General features: G+C 26.6%; 2 protein-coding genes across 2 annotated transcripts; one reads left to right on the top strand and one right to left on the bottom strand.

Annotated features, from left to right (window-relative positions):
- Nucleotides 1-225: 225 nt before the first annotated feature.
- On the bottom strand, nt 226-2,804 carry OCT59_028359 (uncharacterized protein; the record flags this gene model as incomplete). The annotated part of the gene is made up of 5 exons (XM_025319666.2): nt 2,628-2,804; nt 2,060-2,557; nt 1,854-1,987; nt 329-1,788; nt 226-254 (listed from the first exon to the last, which is right to left on the bottom strand). The coding sequence occupies exons 2-5, from the start codon at nt 2,555-2,557 to the stop codon at nt 226-228; spliced, it is 2,121 nt and encodes a 706-aa protein (XP_025173186.1). The 5' UTR covers nt 2,628-2,804.
- Nucleotides 2,805-9,066: 6,262 nt separating this feature from the next.
- OCT59_028358 (uncharacterized protein) lies at nt 9,067-9,285 on the top strand (the record flags this gene model as incomplete). Its single annotated transcript, XM_066147227.1, has 1 exon — nt 9,067-9,285. The coding sequence occupies one exon, from the start codon at nt 9,067-9,069 to the stop codon at nt 9,283-9,285; it is 219 nt and encodes a 72-aa protein (XP_065993955.1).
- Nucleotides 9,286-14,756: the final 5,471 nt, after the last annotated feature.

Genomic DNA, 14,756 nt, shown 5'->3' with positions numbered 1-14,756 from the left:
AATTAAATGAAATGTACTAACAAAATTCAATAATAAAGAATTATATTTCGTTTAGTAACTTTTCATAGACACTATTAAATATCAGAAAGAATTAATCAAAATATTATAATTTTTAAATGCTAAATAATTTTAATGTAATTAATCATTCACGTGTAAAACACAAAAAATATGACTAGTTAGGAATTCAGAATCGACAATTAACTTACCCTTATTATCATTCAGATCTCAAAAAGTATATCCAGAAAGAATTTCGTCTAATGAAAGAATTCGAGATAAATTATTAATGTTATAAATAATGCTAATCGATCATAACAATTGCAACAACTACCTAAATCCATTTCATAATCATTATCATCATAATCCAAAACAATAGGATTAGCTAAACTTCCACCATCCAATTTCTCTTCATGATCATTATCCGTACAATGACTAACTCTTTTTGCAAGTGGAAGTTCAATATCGTCATCATCGCTGTCAATTTTCTCATAAAGCCAAGAACGCTTGTTTTTATTATTATTGGACGAATTATTTTTCGTACTTCCCATGCTACGTGCTGGAGATAGACGAGCATCTGGTTCCGAAGAAATAGCTTTATATTCATTTTCAAGACTTTCAAAAAGCGACGCTAAATTATTCTTAGCTTCAATATTATTTTTAATGTGACACAAATCCTTTACATCCCGATCAGAATCTATAATAATTACTCCGTCATCATCTTGATCTCGGGTGGACCCTTTTTTGGAATAAGATTCATTGTCTTTATTTTCTTTGTAAGTTTCAATGTTGTCGTCTTCTATCAACATATAAGAGAAATCATCATCTTGTATGGAGAATGGATCTACACCAGGAATAGAGTGCATTGAGTAGGAAACTTTAGATTCTGTATCTTTAAACTTAGAGTTAGGCCGAATTGGTGAAATATTTAAGTCCAATTCATTTGAAGATATTGATATATGAGAACAAGATATACTATTGGAGGATAGTCTATTATTAAAAGGTGCTTTTTCCTCAGAATCAGAGCGTATTGATGAAGCATTAAAAGAAGGTTCAATAAACGATGTCTTTTCTTCTGCTGGTGACGAGGATCTGAATGTTGGCCTTGCGGTTGATAATAATGTTGACGATTTCTTGAACGCTGGTTCTGTTGCTTCTTGATCATTATATAAAAAAGAAGCATTTGGTTGAGACAATGATTGTTTTTCTGCTGGCCCATTCCATAATGATGCTGTTTTAAAAGCTGGTTCATCATATAATGATTTTGAGGGAGGATTAGGTCGTATTAATGACGGCGTGCCAACATTAAATTGGTTTAATGGAACCTTAAAAGTTGGTTTGTTAAATGATGATATGGATGATGATACCGAATTCGATGGGTCCTCATTAGCGTTAGGTCGCGTTGAGCCGTTAAATAAAGGCACCAGTTGTGTTACAGAAATAGGTCGAATTGTGTTGTTAAATGACGATTCCGGTTGAAAATCTCTCGACATTGAATTAAGTTGCGTTGATTTATCAATTCCCGGCTCAGGACAGGATGATTTTCTTGCATTAGAATTATATCCTAATACTTCATTAAATGGAAGAACAGATCTTGGAGGTGGATGTGACGATTCTGCTTTGTGCAAAAACCTCTTCAATTTGGTAAGATCTGACATATATGGGACATCTTTAAAGATAACTCTAGCTAATCTACCACCCATATTAGGTTGAAAAGTTGACTGAATATCACACGGGTGTAGAGCATTATATGAAATTTGAGATTCATCTTCTACATTCTCATTTGTCGCCATTCTAAAAATCATGAAAAATTTCAATTTAAACCGGAAAAGAACAACTTTTAAATAATGATAACATACCCTAATAGTTCCATAAATGTTAATTTTAAATCTCCAAGCCTACGAGATGTCCACTCGAATCCTTCACAAACATATGTATTCTCTGGTGTGAGAAATAACATACCCTTGCTATATTTCACATTACTTATCAAAACCTACTTAAAATAACGCAAAAATGTTTAGAGGGATCCTTTTGATCCAATTTATAACTTTTCTTTTAAATCTACCTTTTTGCCGATAGGAGTGTGTAAACTAAGCTCAGAAACTTGTTTGTACTCCATTCCTCTAATTTGTTGCTGACCATCAGATAGAAGTAAATGTAGCATTTTTCTTGGAAATTCTAATTTTTTTTCCAACTCATCATCCTTCGCATTATTCACTTGCGAAGACTCAAATTCATTTAGAATTTGCAATAATTTATAAGTAGATATACCAACTTCAATACATTCAACTATTTCAAGTAATATAGGACCATTTTGAGCAATATAACCATCTTGAAAATCATTTAAATTTGGCAAAATGGGATAAATAACATCAGATAAATCTGAATGCAATAATTCAAAAAAGATTCGATTTAATAGTTCATTAATATGAATTTCTTCTTTTTCCGAAAGTACTTTTACTAAAGCTTTTTCTAAACCATCACGTCTAAATTCAAATGTCGTTTTCGAAAACATAGTTTCAATATGATGAAAAATTGATTCGTCAATTCCACTTGAAATCATCTATAAAATTAATATTTGGTGAACAAAAATAATTTATAATTTAAAAAAAATAAATTGAACACAATATAACTTTTTGACTTATTTTCGCGTAATTACGCGTGGACGCGCTTAGCTTAGGTAGATATAATTTTTAGATTGTAAATAACGTGTCAAAGTAAAATTAAAATGGATTACATTTAATTTGTTCGATAAACAATCGAACTTATTAGTCTAAATTGAGATTTTAAAAAGTTGTTAATTTGAATGCGTGAAGAAAATTGGAGAACGAGATTATATATGTGTAATGTAGTCGTAGTACAAAAATAATGAAAAAATATAAAGCCTGATCGAGCTCACCAGGGGTCGAACCTGGAATCTCCTGATTCGTAGTCAGGCGCCTTATCCATTTGGCCATGAGCCCGCTTTTTCTTGAAATATTTTTTTAAAAGAATATTTTATAAAATTGCTATTCTTACTGGATTAGAAAAACATGGCGCAGCCCAACATTTTGATAAATAATTATTATTTATTCATTTAATAATTTTTTCAAAATATAATTGAATTATATAAATGCAATTATATTAGTATTGGTGAATTTATAAATTATTATATTTTTATAAATATTTAATTGCCTTAGTTTTTATAAATAGAGTTTATAAAGTTTACCAGTAATGATAGTCACTATACCAGTATTATGATGTACTTTTGGCCAGAATTAAAAATTTAATAAAATACTGGCTAGCTAGAATAAATAGTAATTTTAAAATATAAAAATTTTCAATTTTAATATTACTTTAAATTTATTGCAAAAAGTTTAAAAATTTAATTAGCTAATTTATTATAATAAAGAAATATATTATAAATATTATAAATTAGTAATTTAGTATAAATTATATAAAGAACTGGGAAGGGAACTCTTTCTAATGATCATAATCATCATATAAACCATTTTTTTTCAAGAAATTATCAGCAACTTTTTTGTTGAAAAATGGCTTCTGGCACTAATAACAGATCACAAGTTGACTATTTAAAAGTCAACCAGCTTATTAATAACCTCAGAAATAGTTCTTTTTTTGATTTTTTAAGGGTTAATCTAAGTAAATACAATGCTAATAATATAAGTGAAGTAGCAGAGAAGATTTAGCCTCCTATGAAGCTTTCTTTTTAAAGTTCAAAGACATTTTTACAACCTTTGGAGTGAAGAATCTTAACAAACTCTTTCACTTTCTCTTTATTGTACTTACATATTTTCAACACTTTTAGCTCTTAATTAATCAGAAAGTTGATGAAAGTTGGAAAAATAGTTTGTTGATGTCATCATAACTGACAATCTAATTATATATCCAGTTCTACAGAAAACACCTCAATAAATATGACACTAATCACCTATGAATATAAATGTAACATAAATTAAAAAAAAAGCAGTACAAATTGAAGTGTTACCTGTAACTCTTAAAGTAAATGCCATGCCTTTTACTTCTAAAGAAAAAGGAACTAAGCAAATTTTCTATGCAGAAGTAATTAAATAGGATTCAAATAGTAACTTTAGCAAACCAAGCTCACCTTTTCCTTATTATGAATAAAAAAAAAAACTGCGTCCATTTTAAAAACTAATCCAACTAGTAACAATTGTAAAACCTTCAAAAAACAACCAGCCAAAACTATTAGCACTATAATGACTGGATATAATTCTGAAATTAAAAATTATATCTGTAAAATTACAGTTTATGATATCCCTTTCAAACAGATCCACTTTAATATGCTTAATCATTTAAAAGCCTAGGGTTAAATAATTATGATTAAATTAAAATCGCAATAGAAATACACTACTATAACTGTATCAGTGGATTTCAATAAAGTGGCAATAAATCTATAGAATAGTGAAACCTGAACTGCTCCACTTAAAGGTTTACCCATGATAATTTCTGACTAACTGGAATCTCAAACAAAGAAAAGAACAGAAAAGATTCCAGACAGTGTTAATAAAAGTTTCTGCTTCTACCATCATTGCATTCTTATATCTGAATAACCCTATCCACTCAGTAATTATACCTACAGGATGTAAAGCATTTAAATTAATTCAAAATAAAGGTACCTGCAAGTTAATAACTTACTACAAATCATGGGCTAATTTGGATAAAGTCATTAGTAAAATTTTCAGTTTAAGCAAATTTATTGGTGATTGAAAAAGGTATTTCTAATTTAAAATAAAAAAGAAATCACCATTAAAAAGTGAAGCAAGATGATGTTTCTAAGGTATCTCAGAAAAATACTAACACAATTAGGTTGGACAAAAAATATAAAATGGCTAAGTAAACTAAGAAAATTGATAAGAGCTTAGACAGTAGTATCAACAAACTTATAGTTTTAGCTAATATTAAATCAATGCTAAGAAAATTAGAAGTATTTTAAGAAATTCAACAGAATAATTAATGAAGCCTAATTTTAGAAGTGTAAATATAGTAGAGTGGTTTCATTGTCAACCTTAACCCTTTTATTTTATTTTTATTTTTATTTTCATTTTATTTCTTTTTTTTATTAGTAAGATTATTTAATATAAGATGCCTCGAACATTTTTATTATATAGTGGAAGTGAAAAACTTTTGTATATTTATATTTTTATACTGTTACAATTTTAATAAAATTTTAACCAGACATACTATATTAAAATAAAAAAAAAAAGTATAAATCATATATGTAGATGAAAAAATTTGTTTGAATAATTAGTTTGAAAAGCATTTTTCAAACCATTATCCAACTATTAGAATAATACATAATTTATTACTTATTATATATTAAAACTTTTTATAATTTAATTTTATCTATTATTTATAAATCTTTACAATTAAATTTACCTGTAAATAAAATTTTTAGCCATCTAGTATATAATTATAAAAAGATAAAATACAACTTATTATTGGAAATATTTTATAAAAATAAATTTAATAATAATATTATATATTTTTAACTTTTAACCTGAGGTAAAATAACTCAGGTGATATCACCTGATCAATTAATAATTTTATTTTGTCTGATAGGTGAAATCATCTGATTAATTTTATAATTTAATATATTTTATTAATTTTATTAATTTCGATATACCATATAGTAGGTGATTTCACTCAGGTGATAACACCTAAATCAACAGAATATTACGCGATGATATAATGTTTATAATGATTGCTATTGTTTGTGTAAATGATGTAATCTAAGCCTTCCATTTCAAAAAAACTTCACACTCTAGTGTGTTGTTTCAGTTCCAAACCCAAAAAACATTTTATCTGTAGCATAAAAAACAATCTATATCTTGCCTGTATTCTGTCTCTAAAACATTATTTTCTCTAATTATATCTGCCAACAGAACTTACTTAAAATTATTAATGAAAACCGCTATTTTAAATATAAACTTTCCTTATGACTCTTTGTGTGATAGTTCTGATATATTGTTCAACTCCTATTATGATTCTTCATATAGCGGTTCTGACTTGTTATCTAATGTTTATTATAATTTATTGTATGACTCTTCTAACTTGCTGATATCTGATTTATATGACGATTCTTCTAATCTATTTTTTGAAAGTCATAAAGTATATAACGAAACTCAAATAGGAAATCTAGAAGAATGTGATGGAAATGTTAATCATCAAGAAGAATTACAGGTTGAAAAGTGAAAAATCAGGCACCAATCGGTGCCTAAGTGTACTTTCACCAAATACGTATCAATCAAGCAGTTTGCTAACTTTTAATCTAGTGATCAGAAAAGGATGAAATATAGCTCATTGGAATCGTCTCAACATGACGAATCTAATGGTAGTAAAATCTCATTTCTAGGATTAATACTTGATAAGAAATTAAGTAAAATATAAAAATAAAAATGTATCATTTATATTTTATTTAATTTTTTATTAACTATTAATCCTAGAGATGCGATTTTACTACCATTAGATTCGTCTTGTTAAGATGATTCCAATGAGCTATATTTCATTCTTTTCTGATCACTGGATAAAAAGTTAGCAAACTGCTTGATTGGTGACAGTATTTGGCAAAAATGCCAATCAGTCATAGTGGTCTAATCGAATCACCTGATTGGTGACCGATTAGTAACTAATTGATGCCTGATTTTTCACTTTTCGACCTGTGAATATGATAGTAGTGAGTATGAAATAGATGAAGAAAATCATTTAAAATTAAGTCAGGGGAATGGAATTTGGAAAATTTAAAACTAGGAAGCTTGTAGAATCATATCTTGACAAATATGCAAAATATCAGAAATTTTGTTTTTGGAAAAAAAGGTGTATACAAGATCCAAATAATAATACAATCACAAGACGTAGAACATATGAATGTTCACAAGCTAATACTCACGAAGCCCAAAAAGTCATTTTGGCTGAAAACAGAAGAGATAGAGATTTAGAAATGACGGGATGCTCTTGGCATGTTAATCTTACTTTTCTCAAATCTGGAAATGGTGTTCGTATTAATAGTATAATTGGTAATCATAATCATAATATGAATCCACTCATTGCTGAATTAGCACCAAGGTTTCAAAAATTAACTAATAAAATGCTTATGCAGATAGAATTTTGGACAATTCATGGAAAAATGGGTGTATCAACTCAATATAACCTGCTAGTAGCTTTATTTCCAAATAATGTAATTAACAAAAAGGATTTAAGTAATGCTATTCAAAGATTCAAAAAAAAGTAAACTCTGATAAAAATGATGCATGTCAAATGCTTACCAAATTGTATTTAAAAAAAGAAAAAGATCCAAGATGGATCATAAAGCCACGCTTTGATCATGAAGAAAGAAGGTTAAATTTATTGTTTTGAATATCACTCAATCAAATAGATGCTTATGAAAAATATCAAGACATTATAATTGTTGATACGATGTCAAAAACTAATCAATTTAATATGATATTAATGTTAATTATTGCAGTTGATAATAATTTTAGAAATGTGATCATAGCAGCAGCGATTTTGGAAGATGAGACAGAAATTACTTTTGCATGGGTTTTACAAGAATTAAAAAATAAACGTCAATATCGAAACAATAATCCGCAGCTTACGGTTCTGGTTCTACCAAAACTCAAAAACAAACGTCGAAACAGGAATCCGCAGCTTCTGGTTCCGGTTCTACTAAAATTCAAAAACAAACGTCAATACCAGAAGCTTCGGAAGATAATGAGCCATTGAATTCTTGTTATATTACACTAAATGTCATATACTCTGACGCTAATCTAGCATTAATATCAGCTGTAAAAATGAATTATTCAGAAATATACCATTTCTATTGTATCTTTCATATAGATCTAAATCTGAGAAAAAAACTTAAAGGAAAATTGCGTGATCAATTTAAATCTTTTCGTTGTAAATTTCTGGAAATGCGCAACTCTTTATGTCAAAAAATATTTGAACGAAAATGGAATGAACTTATTAAAGAATTTACAGCCTGTGAACAATACCTTACAAGAGTTTTATATCCATGTAAAAATAGTTGGCTCGTCATATTATCAATCACAATTTTACCGCCAGAATACAAAGTACGTAACGGGTAGAGGCTACTAATAAAATAATCAAGGATAAATTAAATAGATCCTCATGTCTAACTAATATTATTGGAGAAATTCAAAAATTTTTGATTAACAATCAAAAAAAGTGATATTAAATGAATGTAAAAATGAAATTCCTACTAGAGAAATACCTTCAGTAATGAACGAATATTTTTCAGAACTTAATAAAATTCTGTGAGAATATTTAATATCGCAAATTCTTCAAAAACAACGTGATCAAATAGCGCAATCATTATGCTATGATGTGGTATTGATTAAAGATTGGTTACTACTTTTAGATATAAGTATTTTATTACTAATAATCAACAAAAGAGGAATTTGTAAGGACATATAACTAAAAAAAATACTTCCCCTATTTTTTGTTTCTTTTTAATAGATAGTAGACGATTCTTATCAGCAAGAAATGGCCAGAGAAGATGATTATGACTAACCTCAATCATTATTCTCTTTTTTAATTGAAAATATAGCTCATAATAGTATTCAGCAAGTATGGAAAGTAACTAGACATTGTGAACAAAAATCAGAACTACAATATGTTATTTTACTTGATGACAGTTCACATTTATGTACCTATTTATGGCTTATTAACAGAGGAATAGTGTGTAGACACTTCTTTTGAATAATGTTTTATTCAAATAATGCACAGTTTTATATATCTCTTATACTTTGAAGATGGTATAATTATAATAAGTATAATACTGAACAACATAAGGAACCAATATACCAAATAGAAGAAAATGAATTGGATCAACATTTGGCGAATTTTAGAAAAACCCCTAGTATTGTACAATCCAGAGATCCTAAACAAAAGTATGGATTTAATATATCATATGCCAAAAAGGCTCTTGATATAGCTGTTCAGACTGATAAAGTCAATGAATTTATCAATCAAATGGAATATTTTATTGAAAACGTAAAAGTAGACCTATCTGAATAACAGGAAAATGCAATTTTTATGCATATTGGTGATCTATTACGGGTAAGACATAAAAGTCGACAACCTAACAGATACAAATCATGTGGTGAACCTCAAAAAAAGAAAGTGAGACGTATTCAAGATATAACAAATCATATTACGAATAAAGATAATGAAAAGGTTATAACAGGCCAAAAAGATAAAAAAAGAGAAAGACGTTGTAAAAAATGTAATCAAGTTGGACATTATGCTTCATGATGTCCAAATAATGTTTAAAAAGTTTAAATTTTTTTAATAAATGCTATTATAATATGTAAATAAAATTTTTTTTTTAAATGTAACGCATTTTTTTTTAATATGTAATACAATAAAATCACATGATAAAAATTAATAATTTATAATTTGTACTATTATATAGATGAAATCACTTAAGTGATTTCACCTGAGTGATTTCACCACTGGAGAAAATTTAGCAACACTCTATTTTTAAATATAGTAAATCTAAATCTATTGATTATTACTATTGAATTTATCTTAATAAATTGATTTTAATAAACTATATTTTATTTTTATTATTAAATAGTTTAGAAGAAATTTAGCAGATAAATTAGTCTACTAAATTTTTAAATAAAATTATTTGTCAAAAATAATGAATTAGAAAGTTGATTTTGCAATTAAAAGTGTATGCTAAAAATAGTGAATTTTATCATATTAAAATGTTAAAAATATATCAGATTTGTCAAAAATAACAAAATAATTTTAATATGACAAAATTACCAAAATTAGTAATATTAACTAATAAAATGCTAAAATAATATTAATATAATAAAATTGCTAAATTGAAAAATAATATAAAAATATTGTATCTTATTAATTAAATATAATGATATCATAATAATTACATTTACATACTCAACATATCGGCGAATTTGATTCATTGTCTAAATATGTTGAATTTTATACTAAAAAAGATGCAGCAAAATTAGGATGTGAAATACAATAACCAGATAAGTAGATTTAACTTTTAAAAAATACAATTTAACGTGATATAAATTTTGGCCAGAATTAGCATAATTTTGGCCAGAATTTAAAATTAATATTAATACAAAAATGATACGAAGTCAATTCTGAATTATAGGTTTCTTAAATCAAGATGAACTTACATAAATTTAGATATTTGAAATTTATTTTTTGTTTGTAATTACCATAAAAAATATTTAAACGTTAGCCAAATAAAAAGATATCTATAGACATAATAAAAAAATAAAAATAAATGTTTTTTACACCATCTTACTATCATAAAAAGTATCGTTTATCCATTTTTAAATTTGCAATTATTGATCTATGATTTGTTTTTTTATCTTTGGTAGTTTATTATAAAACTGATGAAGATTTTATTTAAAGTATTATAAAATATAGTAAATTTACATAAGTAAAATAAAGATTTTATGCCCTTCGTATTATGAAAGTTAATGCATTGATATGTAACAGTTTGTTAATTGTTAGAGGCCATATATTTAATATGAGGATAATTGCTATCATCGATAAATTGATGACATCTAAATTAAAGAAATAAAAAAATTTATTTCTATATGGTTAAAAAAATAAATAAAAAAGATAATAAGTTTATTCTTCTAACTAACAGAGCTTTAGCAAAAAACGAACATACAACTTATCTAAGGATTCCAGGTCCATTTCTAATATTTCTTTAGGTTTAATGACAATCACGTTTTTTATTACAATTTACTGTACATAAGGTTCCCTATAAAAATAAAGAAAAAAACACTAACAATGTAATGTGTCTTTAGATCAATGCTAAATATACATACTGTAACTATTATAAACTTACAAGATCTCGATCCATTTTTTAACATTTCTTAGTCAAAGACAAGTGCATGTTCCTATTACAATTTACGCAAGATCTCAATCTGTTCTCTATAAGAATAAATAAAAAAGAAATGTTAAACAATATTAATTTAGGTTAAATGTCAAATATATACCGTTATTATAATTTACCTAGAAACTCGTCAGTCCATTTTTTAACATTTCTTTAGGTTAGAGTTTCGATCTGGATGATTAACTAAGATCAACATTTTTAAATATCCTCAATCAATATTTGGAATGTAATACCCCGCATTTCTTAAATTATGCATAACCAGCAGGTCATTATTCAACATCATAGGATGACCCTAATAAATGAATTATTTTATTAATTAAAGTATAAAAATAAACATAATCAAAACAGATTGAATTTTATTATCTATACGGATGAATATTTCTGATTTTTGATTAACTTACTAATTTTTCTTTTCTTTTTTGTTTTTGGATGAGATATTTAAATTCATCAAATTATATATATATTGAGGTATACTTATAAGAGATCTTAAAAAAAAATAATTCTTTTATTAATCAAAGACGTATATAATTATTAAAATGTGGCCATAAATCATCTGGATCATAATTCTACTTCAGGTTAAAGACAAGAATACGTTCCTATTAAGATCTCCAAATCTATTTCCTATAAACAAAAAAAATGACCATGTTAATGATGAATATACGCTCCCAATAGACTCTCATTAGTTTTCCATTACACCATTAACAAGGCTTCAAGTCCATTCTTTGAACATTTCTTAATGAAACCTTTTTTCTAAGAACTTACCAAACTCAAAATATATATTAACAGTTAAGGTTATCTATAAAAAAATAAAAAAATTTTTTTTTTTTTTTTGACCGAAAAAAAATAAATTTTTTTTTTTTTTTTGACCGGAAAAAAATAAAGTTTTTTTTTTTTTGACCGGAAAAAAATAAATTTTTTTTTTTTTGACCGAAAAAAATAAATTTTTTTTTTTTTCACCGGAAAAAAATAAATTTTTTTTTTTTTGACCGAAAAAATAAATTTTTTTTTTTTTGACCGAAAAAAATAAATTTTTTTTTTTTTGACCGAAAAAAATAAATTTTTTTTTTTTGACCGAAAAAAATAAATTTTTTTTTTTTTGGTTCTAAAAAAAATAAATTTTTTTTTTTGACGGAAAAAAATAAATTTTTTTTTTTTTGACCGGAAAAAATAAATTTTTTTTTTTTTTGACCTTGAAAAAAAATAAATTTTTTTTTTTTGACCGAAAAAATAAATTTTTTTTTTTTGACCGGAAAAAAATAAATTTTTTTTTTTTTGACCGAAAAAAATAAATTTTTTTTTTTTTGACCGGAAAAAATAAATTTTTTTTTTTTTTTTTTGACCGAAAAATAAATTTTTTTTTTATCAGAAAATATACTCCTCAAAAAAAAAAAAAATTCGTATTTAGATAAAAAACTTTTTTTAGATACTCTTTTTAATAAATAATATTTTAATTTGGACATGATCATCAGGCCTTATAACTAAATTTAGATTGAATGCTGGTTCGTATCTTGTTTAATACACCCACGTGGCCACCCGTCACACATCAGTCCTGTTATGGTGTTTATATTTTATTCATTTCATCATAGCAATCCCAGTTATTTCACATCTCGGTAACAATATTTTTTTTATATATTTTTCACTTTTTAATCACCTTTTTCACATATTTTTTTTTATTCATATTTTTGTCAAAACTAGGAGTAGTCATAAACTATGATAGAAAAAAGCACTTATCCCAAAAGTGTATTTATAAAGCTTTTTGATAATAAAAGAACTTTTTTTTATGAGATCATAAAAGAAGGAACATATCCTCTTGTTGAACAACTTTATTATACCAAAAATCTGAAACATCCCATTCCTCATAATTATATTGTCAAGACCCAATATGGCAAAGCAATGCATACAGTTAAATGTTCAATTGAATATATGGAAAAAAGGCTTTTATATAAAATTTGCTTTGGGGATAATTTTGCAAGAGAGGTACATTCCTGGGAGTCTCTGACAGATGCTGCCTGCAAGTACTACCAGGTACACTTATTTGAAAAAAAATATTTAACAAATAATGTTAATTAATTTATACAATTAGAAGTTTAATAAAACGAAAGAGATTGGAAAAAATCAAAATAGAAACCAGTCAAATAGAAAGAATAAAGGAAAAATATCTGGTCCTTTACTTTTTGGCCTCAAGTTACTGAGTGTTGAACGAGTGCGCAAAACAATGTCTTTAGACCTTAAAATTCGTCCATTTGATGAACTTGGTAATTCTCAAAAACGTCGCAAAATACTTGGATTGTCACAACGTGTCCTAGATATAGTTGAAAAAGAAAAAGGAAATACAGTCAACTCTCTTTATAGTCACACATTTGGGACAGTCCATATTTGGTGATTATAAAGAGATGTGACTATATAAAAAATTTCTTATATTTGTATATCATAATTCTGGCCAAAAATTAACATAATTTTAGCCAGAATTATACTTAAAACTTTATTGTATCGTAACTTCGCCAATATTAATCGTAGAGAGATGATCTTACCGCCATTCGATTCGTCTTGATGAGACGGTTCTAATGGTATAAAATACGTCGAAATCCAATCACTAGATTAATTTCCGAAATTAAAAAAATATTAATGGTTTTTGTGTAATAACTCTGTCAATATTGATTCTAGAAAGACGATCTTACTACCATTCGATTCGTCTTGATGAGACGAATCTAATGGTATAAGATACATCGAAATCCAATCACTAGATCAATTTCCGAAATTAAAAAATATTAAATGGTTTTTAAGTAATAACTCCGTTAATATTGATCACAGAGAGATGTGCTTACCACCATTCGATTCGTCTCGATGAGGCGATTCCAACGAGCTATAAATCGTCTTTTTACAATCACTAGGTACCGAGAAATCTAGCAAAATGTTAAATGGCGCAGTAAAACGTAAATCAAGAAATATTATAATGCCGATGTTTAACATTTTGTTGAATAACTCGTCAGCCAGTGATCGGAAAAGGATAAAACTACCACCATTCGATTCGTCTCAGTGAGACGATTCTAACAAGATATGATACATCTTTGTACGATTATTAGATGCCAAGTTATTTAATATATTCTTTATATAACTGTGATTATAAACAGTTCTTTTTAATATAAGATTTTTGAGGATAGGTGTGATAGTGACTATAGATAGATTGTGACTATATAGGATAATTTTTAATAATAAAGTGTTTTGAACATTCAACTGGTGTGACTATATAGTAGAATGTGACTATAACGGGAGTAACTATAGAGGGAGTTGACTGTACATTTCATCCAGATGATCAAATAAAGCTTAAACAAATAAAATTTGAAACTTATGATGATATATATGAAATTAATTTTGGAAAGTTGGGTAAAATAGAGGAAATGAAAAAAATTGAAGCAGTGGTTAAGTCTTTGGATAGGGGCCATATCTCAAGAGAAGCTTATCGATCTCTGGCACGAATTGAAGATCTTCCACGTGAAAATGTAATATGTGATTCCGACAAAAAATCAATGCAGAAATGAAAAAAAAGTTCCAATGACTCTAGTTGATTTGTTACAACCAACTGCATTTGAACCAATTACAGGAAATCCAGATATTACTGATAGTACAATTATTATGAATATGTTGGAATCAATTGGCAAAGGAGGACGCGCCGTATAACAGATATTTTAAATTACATTATACCATTATATATTGAAAAAGGAATTTTAATTCCTAGAAGATCAACTTTACATATTCGAATTTCAGGAGATGGTCGTAATGTGGGACGCAAAGTAAAACACGTCATGATAACAATGACATTATTAAATGATCT

The sequence above is a fragment of the Rhizophagus irregularis genome, chromosome 8 (genome assembly GCF_026210795.1).
Source record: "Rhizophagus irregularis chromosome 8, complete sequence".
Lineage (NCBI taxonomy): Eukaryota > Fungi > Glomeromycota > Glomeromycetes > Glomerales > Glomeraceae > Rhizophagus > Rhizophagus irregularis.
Note: the sequence above shows the minus strand (reverse complement) of the source record. Positions and strands in the feature narration are given on the sequence as shown.